We start from the raw sequence: 14,678 nt of genomic DNA on the forward strand, positions 1-14,678 counted from the left end.
CATCTCCCACTCTAAGTGTCAATTTCTCACCCTTTACATTAATTAATGCACCAGCTGTTGCCAAAAAGGGTCTTCCCAATAAGATAGGAACTTTTGTGTCTTCTCCCATATCTAGAATGACAAAGTCCACCGGAATGTAGAATTTCCCAACCTTGATAGGCACATTTTCTAGAATGCCTTCTGAATACTTAATTGAACGATCAGCCAATGAAAGATACATGTTTGTGGGCTTCAACTCTCCCATATTCAACTTCTGATATATTGAAAGAGGCATTAGGCTGACACTAGCTCCAAGGTCACATAAGGCATTTGCCATACAATTATCACCTATATGACAAGGAATGGAAAACACACCCGGATCTTTGAGTTTGGGAGGTAACTTCTTCTGAATTATAGCACTACATTGCTCTCCCAAGTTAATGGTATCATAATCTTCTAGCCTTCTCTTATTGGAAAGAATCTCCTTCAAAAACTTGGCATAACTTGGCATTTGGGATAATGCCTCAGTGAATGGCACATTGATATACAACTTCTTTAGCACTTCAAGGAATTTGCCAAATTGTTTGTCTAGCTTATGCTTGATGAATCTTTGAGGGTACGGAAGGGTGGGCTTGTAAGGTTCAGGTGGGATGTATGGTTTCTCTCCCTCATCTTGCTCACTTTTGCTTTCTTCTTCTTTTTCATTTTTCTTGCTCTCAATTAAATTTTCTTCTTTTGTGCTCTCTTTTTCTTCTCTCTTATTTTCACTCTCTTGACCAACTTTCTTACCACTTCTCAAGGTCACAACCTTACATTGTTCATGAGGGCTTTGTGGTTGGCTAGGTAGTTTCCCATAGGATTTGCTTCCTGATGAGCTTGCTTGTTGAGCCAATTGAGTCTCCAACATGCGGTTGTGAACTTGTAATTGATCCATGTCTCATGTGTTGCATTTCTTCCTCCAATTTGCTATTCATCTTGCTTTGTTCAGCAAAAAATTTCTCCATCATGCTTTCCAAGGTTGGCTTCGGTTCATGAGATGGAAGGGATTGTTGTGCTCTTGCTTGATATCCAGGTTGTGGCTGCCTTGTGGGCTGAAATTGAGGCTGAAATTGAGGCCTATTTTGCTACATAAACTGCTGGCTATGAGTATAATTTGAGCTTTGACCTTGTTGAGCAAAAGTTGCTTGTAGTCTCCATTTTGAGTTGTTCACATTAGAGTAAGAATTTCCCATAGGTTTTTGTTGATAACCTCCTGCATAAGCAGCTTGTTCTTGCAAACAATCATCACCATAAGAAGAATAATCAACTCCACAACTTTGAGTTCCATCTGTGAAGGCAACTTGTTGCATAGTTGTAGGGGTTGAGGTTGTTGCCTTTGTGCAAAAATCACTAAGAAGCTGAGTCAACTGATCAAATCTTGCATTCATGTAGCTAACTGAGTCAAGTTCATAAATCCCAGCCTTCTTTGGCTCAAGTGCTCTAGGATTTCCCCACAAATGGGTATTATGAGCAATCTTCTCTAATAGATCATAGCATTCTTCACTTGTCATTCTCATAAAATCTCCTCATGCTTGTGAATCAATTGTGTTTCTTATGGTCGAGTAACTCAGTGTAGAAATTCGAACAATCATCCATTTGGGTATTTCATGATGAGGACATTGCCTTTCAAGCTCCTTAAATCTCATCCAAGATTCATACAAAGTTTCATCATCCCTTGGCTTAAAAGCTACCATCAAATTCCTCAAATGAGTGGTCTTCCCAGGTGGGAAAAATTGAGATAGAAAAGCTTGAGATAGCTGCTCCCAAGTAGCTATAGTAGCTTGTGGAAGTGAGTCATACCACTCTAATGTTGAATCTCGAAGAGAGAATGGAAATAAGGTGAGCCAAATCACTTCATCTGAAACTCCAGGCTGCCTTTGTGTATCACATATCATCAAAAATTTCTTCAAATGAGAATGAGGATTTTCAAGTGGACTACCTCCAAATTGTGAATTCTGAACCATTTGAATGAGACCAGTCTTTAACTCAAATTGATTAGCTCCAATAATAGGTCTGTTATCTCTCACATCAGCACATCTAGGAAAAGCATAATCTAACATGGATCTTCTCTGAGGATCATTTTGATTAACAACTTCATTCTGCCTATTTTGCTCATTTTCTCTATTGTCTCCACCAATAGCTCTATTTTGATTCTCTATATTTTCAATTGTCTCCTCTTGCTCAAATCTTTGTTGTTCTTCTTTTTCTGCTTCCTTTCTTCTCTTGTATTCCTTTTTGTTGGCTCGACAGAATTTTTCAATTTCTGGGTTGAACAACAATTCAGTATCACTTGTGCTTTTCGATCGTCTCATAAACAAGAAAAGTACCTGAAAAACACAAGGAACAACAGTGAAAATAAAAGAAAATAAAAATTCTAATCAGCTTAAAACAATTAAAATCCAACTTAAAAACAAATAATTCCCCGGCAACGGCGCCAAAAACTTAATGTTGTGTATCCGCAAGCGCATGGGTCACAGTAGTGTAGTTTTAAAAATGATATCGATCCCACAGGGAATTGTGCCTAAATTGGAAATAAAAATATAAGCTAATTTGAATGACAAAATTTAAAGATGTAAAATGAAATTTGAAATTAAAATTGGTATTTGAGGAATTTAAACTAAATCAAACAATTAACTAAAATTAATTAAACTAGATTACCAAAAATTAATTTGAAATTTCTATTTATGAAATTGAGAGGAATTAAATCTAAATTCAATAAAAATTAAAGTGATTTTAGAGATTGGATTTTCCATATTGTTTGCATGTGGTTTATCCCTAATTTAGCCAAACACATGAGAATTGCAATTTTGAGGGAAATCAATTCTTAATTCTTTGAAACCTTTTTCAAGCATTTCAAAGTTGGTTTTCATTAAATCAAACCCTGTTTTCACGGTATTTCAAACCTAACAAAAACCCAATTAATGCTCTAATTGATTTTGGAAAGTCCCCTTAATTCTCTTAGCTTATCTCTAACACCAAGAAAACAAAGTTTATTGCAAGATTATCTATCCCTAATATTCACTTTTCAGTCCATCTATTAAGGATTAAAGCTTAACTTAATGAGGACCCATTCATCAAGCAAGGCAACAAGCTCACAAGCAATAAATCAAAATTTAACAAACCTCATTTAAATGACTAAATCAGTTCAAAACCACAATACAAAGCAATATTTACAAACTTATCTCTAGAATCTCAAACAACTACTCACTAATCATAGTTTCAAGACAAACCCAAATGTATAAATGAAGAAATAATGGAAATCTAAGTTAAGGAATAGAAAAACCCAGAAAAATGCAGAAGAATCTGCTGCAGAAAAGTGCAGAACGCCCTTTGCTGCTGCTGCTGCTCCCTTCACGTGCTCCCTCTTTTCTCTCTTTCTTTTCTTGCTAAAAATGCCTCTCTTCCTCCTTATGGAAAGAAAATGATAAATGAGACTTTATATAGGTGAGGGGACTGCCCTAGAATGGGTAAAATGGTGGAAGATTCCAGAGAAAGTGAGGTAAAAAATCAGAGTAACGGAAATGCCACGTCAGCCATTTCCAGTAAAAATGACATAAACTGAACTGGTTGTGTCGCGGGTTGTGTCGCGGGTTGTGTAACAATCTGCCTTAATATCTGACGATCGACACAACTTGCAACATAAGCTAAATTGGTTGTGCTGCAGGTTGTGTAACTCTCGGCCATTTTTTACTCAACTTCAAAAATTTTTGCAATTCAACTCTAGTCTCCTCCAAATGGCTACTCTGATCAAAATACACCAAATTTATCCAAATTTAACCTACAAAATAAATAAATTCCAAAAATTAAACTAAGAAGTGTGAAAATTATAAAATTGACTAAATATATGCTAATATCTATAATAATAGCTATGAACAAGGGTAAATTATGTGTAAAAATTACTCCTAAATGATGATCTAAAATGCATGCATCAGTCTTCATAATATATGGAGAAAAATAGTTAGATATGAACCGGTAAGATCCCAATTATAGTGAAAATATGTCATCTTTTACCCTATAAATATTACTCATAATACTTGTCAAGGCATGTAATTCAATTCTCTTAACTTTCTTTTAATATTTGTTTTATCATATTTAAGCATTTACTGGCTTGAGCGTTAAAGTGGTTTTACTCAAGCTTATCGACTTTATATTTTTTTCTTATTACAAACTTAAAAGAATTAACCACGTACTCAAAAATCTCAAGCAACATCACATAACAATTCAATAAATAAATCAAAATCACTTAGAAAATGAAATTTAAAATACTTACAAGCTTATATAGTATTGTTGTTAAAATTAATGTCGAGAAAATCACTTTTCTAGATATACAAGTTAGAGAGAATTTAAAAATAATTTAAAATTAAATTTAATAAATTTTACTCATAAAAATATTAAAATAATAAAATTATTTTTTAAAATTATTTTTTTAACATCTAAAATAATACTTATATTCAAAAAAATAATTTTACATATGTAAATACAATGCTCTACAGACACATAGTCTAACCCAATCAATCCTTTTCCCCTCTCCACTTGTCTAGCATGTAAATGCACATGCCAATGGTCCGAAATTAATTTTATCACCTAGTTATTAAGTAAGCGAATCTATTATGAATTATATATTTTTATTTAGTAAGATATATATATATATATATATATATATATATATATATAATCGAGACATATAATTAAATATACAATAATAATTAAGAGTTTAATTAAGTCATTGTTAATTCTTTAATTTAATTTAATAATTAAAAATATATTATTAATATGATAAATCTCAAATTCGAATCCTTATTTAAAAAAAAAAAACCATCGTGAGACACGCTCTACAAAAGCAAATAACATGTACTTCCCCTTTGCATGCGTGACAGTGAAAAAACATGTGAATTCACGACATAGAAGAAAAGTCAAAAAGTTTAAATGCAATTATTGCCCTTCAAGTTTAAAACAATAATGCGCCCCGTTTTTACGAAGAAGAAGAGCCAATTTTCTCACTTCATGGCTCATCCGTAAATTTTATTTAATTCTTTAAAATAAATTGTAGAACTGCCCTCACCTAATTTTTTATAAATAAATTAATAATAACTTTTTTATAATAAAACAACAAAAATGAAGTCTAAAATATGATAGATATATTAATTAATAAAAAGCTTCCTTTATTGTAAAATTAATATTAAAATTTAATCAGAAAAAAAGGATATTTTAATATAAAAAGTAATCATATACATAAGCATTGAAATAATTAAATAATCTCTAACAAAAATAATTAAATAATCTCCCTACGTCAGATTACGCAACTACAGATTCGAATCTTCTAAAAAAAAACCAAAAGCCGCGTTAATCTCGTGCCCCGCGAATTTACTCATTTGCCCACCTGTACTAATTTTTCATTGAAATTCACTAATTTTAATTCTTAATTTTTCGGAATTTGATTATTACAAGCTTTTTGTTTAAATAATATATTTAATTATAGTGTTTTAATTATAATTGATATATCTATCCAACTTTTTGTATGCACCATGGCATCTTTAATGATAAAATAAATGTAGAACAGTATTGTTAGATAGGGATTATAACATTTAATTGAATTTAATAAATTAAAAAAATAAATTAATATTTTTATTGCTTATAAATTTATATTTATAATTAATAAATTTTAATTTAATATAATGAAATTAAAAAAAAAAAATCATTGGCCACATTAGAAGTTAGGAAGTATTTAATAATTTCCATAAAAGTAGAAGGCATTATCTTTGAAAATGATTTAACATCTTCATCATGACACTATATATATAAAATCATAGTCTCCAAGCAGCAGCAAAGGAAGCAACCTGGAAAGTGCATGCCATATTGTAGCTTTCTTTCCTGGTACTCGCATCCAACAACCAAAACCACACTCCCCATGGAGACTCCAATCAAGAAGAGGAAACTCTCTCAGGGTGATCACCATGATGACGACGAAGATAACGAAGAAGTAAAGATAGAGAAGTTTTTTGCTCTCATCACAAACATTCGCGAGGCTCGTGATGGCCTTATCAATGGCTCAGTTGCTTTGAAGCAGGACATGGATAGTAACAAAAAGAAAAGAAAACTTGAGGAAGAAAATAATAACATGCAGGTTGCTGTCTGGAAGCCATCTTTTCAACTCGAAGATTTCTTAGAAGAGTCTCATGCCAAAAACCCTAGAGCCACTGTGGTGGTTACTTCACAGAAAAATGAAGTTCCGGAGAAAGAAGACGCTAAAGAAGAGTTAGACCTAAGGCTTTCACTTTAATGTGCTGATCTTACAATTTCATGGTCCATGACAATGAATTCAACGAATCTCTCTCCTGATCAATAAGGTGGTTGGCTACATGCATCAAACAAGGTGAGAGGCCGCTATCACACTGATCGATCCATATTGTGCTTGGCACTTTCGTACTGTAATTAAACTTATTATTTAGTATGGATTTATTTATCGGTAGTGAGTATATCACCGAATAAATTAATCTTCAAAATAGGAAACTGAGTAGAAGACTAAAACTAATCAATGCATACAATCCTTGTATTAATGGCATATATATATATATGTGTGTGTATATTTATTTTGAGAAAATTAAAGTTACAATCTCGATAACATCCAATTCTTTATCGTCTTTAATTTATTCTGCGTTCATCTTATTGCAGTGCGAACATAGGAAATGAAATCAAGTTCGAGGAATAACTAACACTTTTGAAAATAAAATATTTCATATATTCTTTGTTTCATATAGGTTTAATTCATATATATATATATATATATACACACACACGAGAACTTGCACTTTTTTGGAACTCAATTGATGGCCGAAGAACACAGTTGGCGCCAGAATTTTTTACTAGTCAAAAAAGGGTTGGCCTGGAGGCAAAAAGAGAAACAGTTCGCGAGTTTTTCCATGGCTGATAGCCAGTCATAGTAAGCCCAATATTGAAGCTATTGGTGTTTAATCTTTAAATTATAAGAAAAAATTTCAGACATGCACTGCTAAGACATTGGTGCCTTTTGGAAGCTTTTGGAGCTTTCCACGGCATCACAGATCTTTAGACTTTGGAAACAACATCTCGGCTTTGAAACTGATCGGTTGTTGTCGTTGTTGGGCTAAGTCAGAATTTATTCCGAAGGAAATATGTTAAAGCGGATTGATTTGATTGTCCAACTCCTCGTGCTTTATTACTTTTCCTTCTCCATTTTTGCTTTTCTCACTGAAAGATCTCAGTTCTATTCGGTATAACCTCTTCTCTGCTTTTGTTAGATTAGATATTAGGAGGTGGAATACTGGAGTTGAGTTATATTTGGGCCTTTTAGAGTCCCTTGGGCCCTTCTCATAAAACAACGCTGCGCTTCCCTGTGGGCCAATTCTGCACTGTTTGTTCGCAACTCAAAGGGAAAATATATTTAATTGTAGATTTTTTAAAATTTATGAATTAAATTAATTTTTTAAATGAGAAGATTATAATAATAATAATAATTAAATAATATATAATGAATCACCCCATATATATGTATATATGATGACGGGATCATGATTAATTTGCTTCGACTGTGTGGCAAAATTGCTGTTTAAAAGCACTCTTCAGTGTAATTGGCTCCCAGTTTCTCCTGATGGCCTCAGGTTTTACTTGCAGTTCAAAATAATAATAATAATAGTAATAATTTGCTTTGACAGATACCAACTTTGCAGGTAAAAAAAATATTTCCTAATTATCACATCCCATGTTTAATCTGTCGCCAATTACACAAGCTGACGCTGCACATCATCATATCCACTTTGAATTTCTAAATGACCCTCTTTTATACGTAATTTAATTATAACCCTACGTTTGAAGTTTTTCACACGTGGAAAGTAAGATGGTGAACAATAAAAATTGATACGTAAATATTCATGCCGAATGTGTTAATCGCTCAGAAGAAAATTATAATTTTTGGTAAATTAATTTATGCGATTGTGATATATAATTTTCTTGTTACACTCAATGACGACTTGGCATGTAATATAAATTATTCAACAATAATTGAGGATATATGAATTTTATTATTAATAGTATTTTGTTTTTATTCAAAAAATTAAATAATTTTATTTTAAATTTTAATAAAAATAAAAAAAATAAATTATAATTTAATTTCTAAGATTTAATAAAATTTATAACTTAATGCTTGATATTTTTCCTTTCATTAAGGGCGACTTTTCGTTGTTTCTATTGCATGAATTAATTTATTAATTTATTAAAATATTAATAATTAAATAAATATATTTTAAAAATACAAGAAATAAGTTATGAGTTTCATTAATCATTTGTTTGGAATTTTAGTTGTATAAGGAAAATAAGTATAAATTAAACAGGAAAAATGAATAAAAAATATATATATAATTTTTTATATTATTTGAATTAATTATTAAAATTTCTCTTTAAAAAAAATAAAAAATAACTATTTTGCTCTTAATTTTTTTTTATTATATCTAACTATAGAACAGGGACATTTAAATAATTTTAACCAATATTCTCACATTTCTCCTCATTTCTCTCTAATTTAGAGGAAAATATTTAGAAAAATAAAAAATAAAAAAATTATATCTCTCTTCCTTTACCCTTCTTTATCTCTTTTATTTAGTGCCTAAAAAAAATAAAAAGAAATCTAATTTATTTTTCTCCTCTTCCTCGTCCTCAATCCAAATAAAAGAAGGGTAAACCTCAAGTACTAAAATGTAAATTGCTTAATTAAAAAAAAAACTTTTATTAATCAAAGCTCTTTAATTTGACTTAATGAAAAAGAAAATATAATAATTACTAAATTATTTACTATTCCTATCTATTTTTATCATGTTTCTTTCTTTTTCCTATTTTTCTTTGTCTCTCTATCTCTCCTATTTATATCTTCACTTTTTAATTACCACCTTCATCATTGTAATTCGAATTTTTCTGCGTTTTATATATATATATATATATATATATATATATATATATATATATATATATATATATAAATATATTTTTTATGAATTGAATTTTTTTAAATTTGAACATTACTTTTAAATGTTAGGTGTAGACATTTAGGAGAGAGCAATCGAGGGAGCGGGTGAGTAGGGGAAGGTTGAGGATCAAGATTGAGCAGACGAGAGCATCAAAGTCTTTTTAATCTCAATTAACTGCGAAGATATGAATAAAAGAAGTTAGAGGTCGTCATCTATTTTTAAAAGTAAATAATAAAATTTACAATAAATATATATATATGATGACAGGAATCATGATTAATTTGCTGTGACGGATACCAACTTTGCAGAAAAAAATATTTCTTAATTATCACATCTCATGTTTAATCTGTCACCATAAAGTCATATTTTAAGTTTCCTTTCTTCGATTACAATTATACCAGCTGCTGCTTTATATCATTTCCACTTTGAATTTCTGAATCACCCTTTTTATTTAATATCAAGTAACTGAGAGTTGGTTTAACAAGCAAGACTCGATTAATATTTTTACAGTTAGCGTGAAAATCGATTCAATAAATGAGACTCAATCAATATTTTCATACTTATCGCATAACAAAATATATATATATATATATATATATATATATATATATTAATTTTTTTTATTGATTAAACACATTAAAAAATATATTAGTACTGTGATGCATATAATATATGATTTTATCGAAAGAAGGTTAATTTGGGGCCAAGAACAATTTAGAGGTATAAAGAAGTACAATTCAACTTAAAATAAAACTAAATAAATAAAGTAGATGCGATGCAATCAAACAATGGAATATGAAGTGGGCAAAGAGGGGCTGCTATGGTGGAAAAGCATGGCTTCCAGGATTTAAATACTTGAACGAATATATGGAGGAAACGGGGAGAATACATATCAACTATCGACTAAATAAATGGCATGCTATGCAGTTTTGCATATTCCATCACAAAATATATATATATATATATATATATATATATATATATATATATATATATATATATATATTATGATCGACGGATCGGATCTGGCAAGCGAGTGACTTTTTTCGTCGTCCTAAAAGTAGGACGAATTCAATTAGCCATTTTTTTAAGGAAATAGCGCAAGCCGGGCAGCTTTTCTTACGTCATCTTTCGACGTCATCAGGCACCACAAAGGCGCTGCGTTGTCTACCTCATTCGTCCTACGTAATTTTGATGAGGTATGCAAACCTAACCTATCAATTCGACTCATTTAATGCACAGCACAATTGCTTTTTTCTCTGCGAAGGCTGACCATAAGATGGCCAATTTGGACGGCAGGGCATTTGCGTCTTTTAACACATTGATTACGCGATCCTTTGCTTCGTATAATCCCATCTATATAAATTACCATTTCTAGCATTTGGAAGACAAAGCCTATACACCACCAACAAAGTTGAACGCGTCGCGTCACTCTGCCACCCTTTTCTACTCCCGGTGGTCAAACCAGGCATGGAAAATGAGAAAGTTGGATGTGTTTCCAATGGTGAAGATGCTGAGCATGAAGACCAGAAGGTGGAGGAGTTTTTCGCTTTGATTAGAAGGTTTCAGGAGGCCCGTAACCGAAGAAAAGATCAAGAATTGGTAGACAAGGAGAGAAAGAAGAAGGTTAGAAGGTTAAATGAAGGGCAGCCTAGTTGGGTACCTTCTTTCGAATGGGAAGATTTCAACGAGGAAATTCAGTTTCGAAAGCTTCCTCTAATCTTTCCTTGTCCTCGTAACCAGAAAGAAGACAAGAAACAGCAAGAGGAAGACGATGGTTTAAATCTTAATCTCTCCTTGTAGACTGTTCGATCTCCTTGTTTAGTGACGCTGAATGGGATTGCAATTTTGCAATAACATTCTTTATTTTCTTTGTGATGTTTTAACGTTCTTGTCCTGTAATGAAATATGAATTCCTTTCCTGAATTGACTGATCAGGCCTGCCATATGAAACTGAAAAGCCACCATGCCACCAGGGTTGAAATTTTGAACAAAATATAAGAAGAAAGAAACAGGGTACAATTTTTAGTCGGATTTTAATGTCCTCCCAACGCAAAGAAAAAATTATGCAAAGATGCTTCAGAATGCAGAAAGGTTGCATTTTTTTTTAAATTAATTTGGCCTTCTCTTGACATGCGTGGTCAAGAAATGCGTAGGACCCATTTGTTTTGATATTTTGGTGTCAGAATCGCTTAGCGTGACGTAAAGTAGGTCCTATCGTGGAAAAATTATTCGGTATATTGGTGTACAGATTTTTTTTTTTCCTTATAAAATACATAAATGAAAATATAAGATATATTATATTAACACTTATTTTCAAATAATTACCGATCGAGAAAATATTTAGTAATATTTATTAATTTATATATATATATATATATATATTTATAATTGATGTGAGAGTTTAAAGGGCTTAATATCACTGATCATCTTCCATGAGCACGTTTGTTAACTCACAAATCTTAATTACTGGATTACATCGGACATTCACTTCACCCTCTTCAATTTTTTTTTTTTTTCATAAAACACACATATATATATATATATATATAAAAGAATATAAAATTTATTATATTAATATTCACTCTCAACTAATTATTTATTGAAAAAAATTTAATAATATTTATAAATTTACACATGTATTATTTTTTATAATTAAGTAAAATTTATTTTTTATATTATAAAAAAAATTTATTTTTTTGTGGGAGAAAGCTTCGGTATATCTAACGAATCCTTGTGACGCACTTTGCTTCGCTGTTTATTTTGCAGTCAGTGCGTATCCTTTGTTGTTTTGCAAGCTTCCTGTTGGTGGTGAGAAATGATTCATAACCCACCAATACAATGTGCATTCTTCTTTTTTTTTTTTTTTTATACCATTTATTTTATTTCATCTGAAACTAATGTATTAAATAAATAAAATTTATATATTTATATTTAATTTTAATATATATATATATATATCTCATGTTTTTAAGCATTTTTGTTGCCCCCTGGACCTTTGTGATGAGCTGGAGAAATTGATGAATGGGTTTTGGTGGGTTTCAGACAGTGGATTGAATTGGGGTATTCGTTGGCAAAGGTGGGAGGAATTGTGTAGGCCAAAGCAGTATGGGGGTTTAAATTTCAGGAGCTTACATGAGTTTAACATGGCGATGTTGGGAAAGCAGGCTTAGAGATTATTGACAGATCCATCGTCCTTGGTTGCAAGGGTTTATAAAGCTAGCTACTATCCCTCTGTTGAGTTGTTAAAAGCAGAATTGGGGAATAATCTCAGCTTTGTTTGGCGAAGCATTTTAGCAGCGATACCATTAATTAAGGCAGGAGCACATAGATGAGTGGGTTTACGAACTTCAATTTCAGTATGGGCAGATCCATGGCTCCCAGACCTTGAACAGCCGAAAGTAACAACGCCTATGGTTTTGGGTCTTGCTGATCTCAAGGTCAGTTCCTTTATAATCCCTTCCATTAGAGCTTGGGATAGTGTTCAGATTGAGGCTGTTTTTAATGAGAGGGATCAAGGTCATATCTATCAGATTCCATTATCTCAAGTTTGTCTTGAGGATTGCTGGCAATTGGTTTTCAATAGGAAGGGCTCTTATACAGTTAAAAGTGCTTATGCATGGTTGTGTCGTGATCAAGCTATAGAACATTCAATGCTGGGCCCTGCTTTTTGGAATCAATTATGGAAATCAAGTATCCCTCCTAAGGTCAAAATTTGGTGTGGCGTCTATGTATGGGATGTGTTCCGACGAATGAATCTTTATTATGCCGCCAAATTGATGTTGATGAGTATTGCCCCTTGTGTGCAATGGGTATTGAATCAGTAGATCATTTGTTCATCTGGTGTCAGGTGGCTGTTGATTTTTGGCTTGCCGTTTTGCCCAAAGCTTGTGGTATTTCTGCGCAGGGTGAGTCCTCTGTTTGTCGTTTTTCTGTGTGGATTGGTCAATTGTTCCATTCGGCTTCAGTTGACAAGAAATGTATGATTTGTATGACGTTATGGGTAATTTGGAAGCATAGGAATGATGTTGTGTGGAAGGGTTTTGGCTTCCTATGGGGAATTTGGTCCATTATGCTTTGGATTTTCTCCTTAATTGGCGAAAGGCTCCATTGGGTCTTCTCCAGCCCTGCACGCTGATACTGTTGATAGTAATTCGGTATGGTTCAAGCCACGTCCTGGGTTTGTTAAGTGTAATTGTGATGCAGCTATCTTTCAACATAGTGATTGTATTGGAGGAGGTTGGGTGATTCGAGATGAGGAGGGCCAGCTGGTCAATGCTTGTCATATTTGTTTGTGCGGCCCCAATGATTCGGCTGTTGCTGAGGCTTTGTCATTTAGAGAGGTATTGAGTTGGGTGAAAAGAAACAAGCTGTATAATGTGATTTTGGAGCTGGACTCGTTGCAATTGGTTAAAGCTATTCAATGCTGTTGGGTTAATGCTTCTTATTTTGGGTCCCTTGTGGCTTATTGTATTTCTTTGTTGAATGAACTGAGTGGTACGTACACTTGTTTTTATTCGTAGATCAGGGAACTAAGTTGCTCACTTATTAGCTACATTAGCTAGTTCATGTTCTGATCTGAAGGAGTGTGGTGCTGTCCCTCCTTTATTCATTTGAGATGCTATGATTTTTGATATTTCGTAATGAAGTTTCTTCCATTCAAAAAAAGTACTACAGCGAGGTATAAATAATGTATTTATAAGATAATTGAATATGTAGATCCTAGAGAAACATGGAAGCTGGGCTATAGGATAGGAAATATAGAATCCTTGTGAAGTAGGATCATTGATTAAATGGGCTGTGCTGGGTATTAGATTTCAATTCTATGGGCTCCTCTCTAGCAGAAAGTTGGTCAATATCACAAAAACTCAAGGCCCATAAAAAGCTAATACGGGTATGGACTTAGGCTGCCAAAAAATGATTGGGCCATGTTTGAGCTTAAAACTGGATGGCCTCCCAGTTTTTTAGGTAAGGTCCATATGAGAAATAAGGAAAATTTAAACGGCGATTATTACACATAGTTATAAAAATTATTAAATTTTAATTTTTTTTTATAAAATTTATTAAATCTCAATTTATTTTCATAAAAAATATTGTGATCAGAAATTAAAAATTTTTAGATTTATTTATTGACTTGTTAATTATTTATAAATAAAATTATTTAATTAATAATTATTGACAAAAAAATAGAAAAAGAAAAAAAGTTTGCTAGTGAATGGATATCTAAATACACTTTATCCAGTTTATTTTTTTCAAAAAACTAATAAAATAAAATAATTTTATTTATAAAATAACTAATAAATTAATTTAAAGACTACTAATTCTTTTATCACATTAATTTTTATAAAATTAAATTAAAATTTAATAAATTTTATAAAAAAAATTATAAAATTGAATCATTGCCTGTGGAATTTAGCCAAAATTTAAGATAAGATAAAACAGTAAAAAGTGGGTGCACAAGAGAGAGAATGAAAGCTTACGTCATGTCTTGGCTCACCATATTTTTTTATCTTACTTTTCACTATTAAGATGATGTTGTAACAGTTACTAACAAGATAGCGTTTCGAAGGCGATGGCCATTGATATGGTTGCGTCAACAAAGCAATGAGCGAGTCGCACCATCACCCCTTTTATATTCCGATCGGATTGAGGGAAACGTAATTT

The 14,678-nt window shown here is 31.9% G+C and overlaps 2 protein-coding genes and 1 non-coding gene across 3 annotated transcripts; all 3 read left to right on the forward strand.

The window, feature by feature from the left end:
* Positions 1–1,620: 1,620 nt before the first annotated feature.
* On the forward strand, positions 1,621–1,727 carry LOC131183657 (small nucleolar RNA R71). Its single transcript, XR_009151696.1, has one exon. It is a non-coding gene; the product is annotated as a small nucleolar RNA R71 (small nucleolar RNA).
* Positions 1,728–5,926: 4,199 nt separating this feature from the next.
* LOC131183462 (NRR repressor homolog 3-like) lies at positions 5,927–6,298 on the forward strand. The gene has a single exon (XM_058154228.1). It carries the CDS (start codon positions 5,927–5,929, stop codon positions 6,296–6,298), a length of 372 nt encoding a protein of 123 aa, XP_058010211.1.
* Positions 6,299–10,383: 4,085 nt separating this feature from the next.
* LOC110653175 (protein NIM1-INTERACTING 1) lies at positions 10,384–10,940 on the forward strand. The gene has a single exon (XM_021808761.2). The coding sequence runs from the start codon at positions 10,485–10,487 to the stop codon at positions 10,815–10,817; it is 333 nt and encodes a 110-aa protein (XP_021664453.1). The 5' UTR covers positions 10,384–10,484; the 3' UTR covers positions 10,818–10,940.
* The last annotated feature ends 3,738 nt before the right edge of the window (positions 10,941–14,678 follow it).

Source organism: Hevea brasiliensis, chromosome 9 (genome assembly GCF_030052815.1).
Source record: "Hevea brasiliensis isolate MT/VB/25A 57/8 chromosome 9, ASM3005281v1, whole genome shotgun sequence".
NCBI lineage: Eukaryota > Viridiplantae > Streptophyta > Magnoliopsida > Malpighiales > Euphorbiaceae > Hevea > Hevea brasiliensis.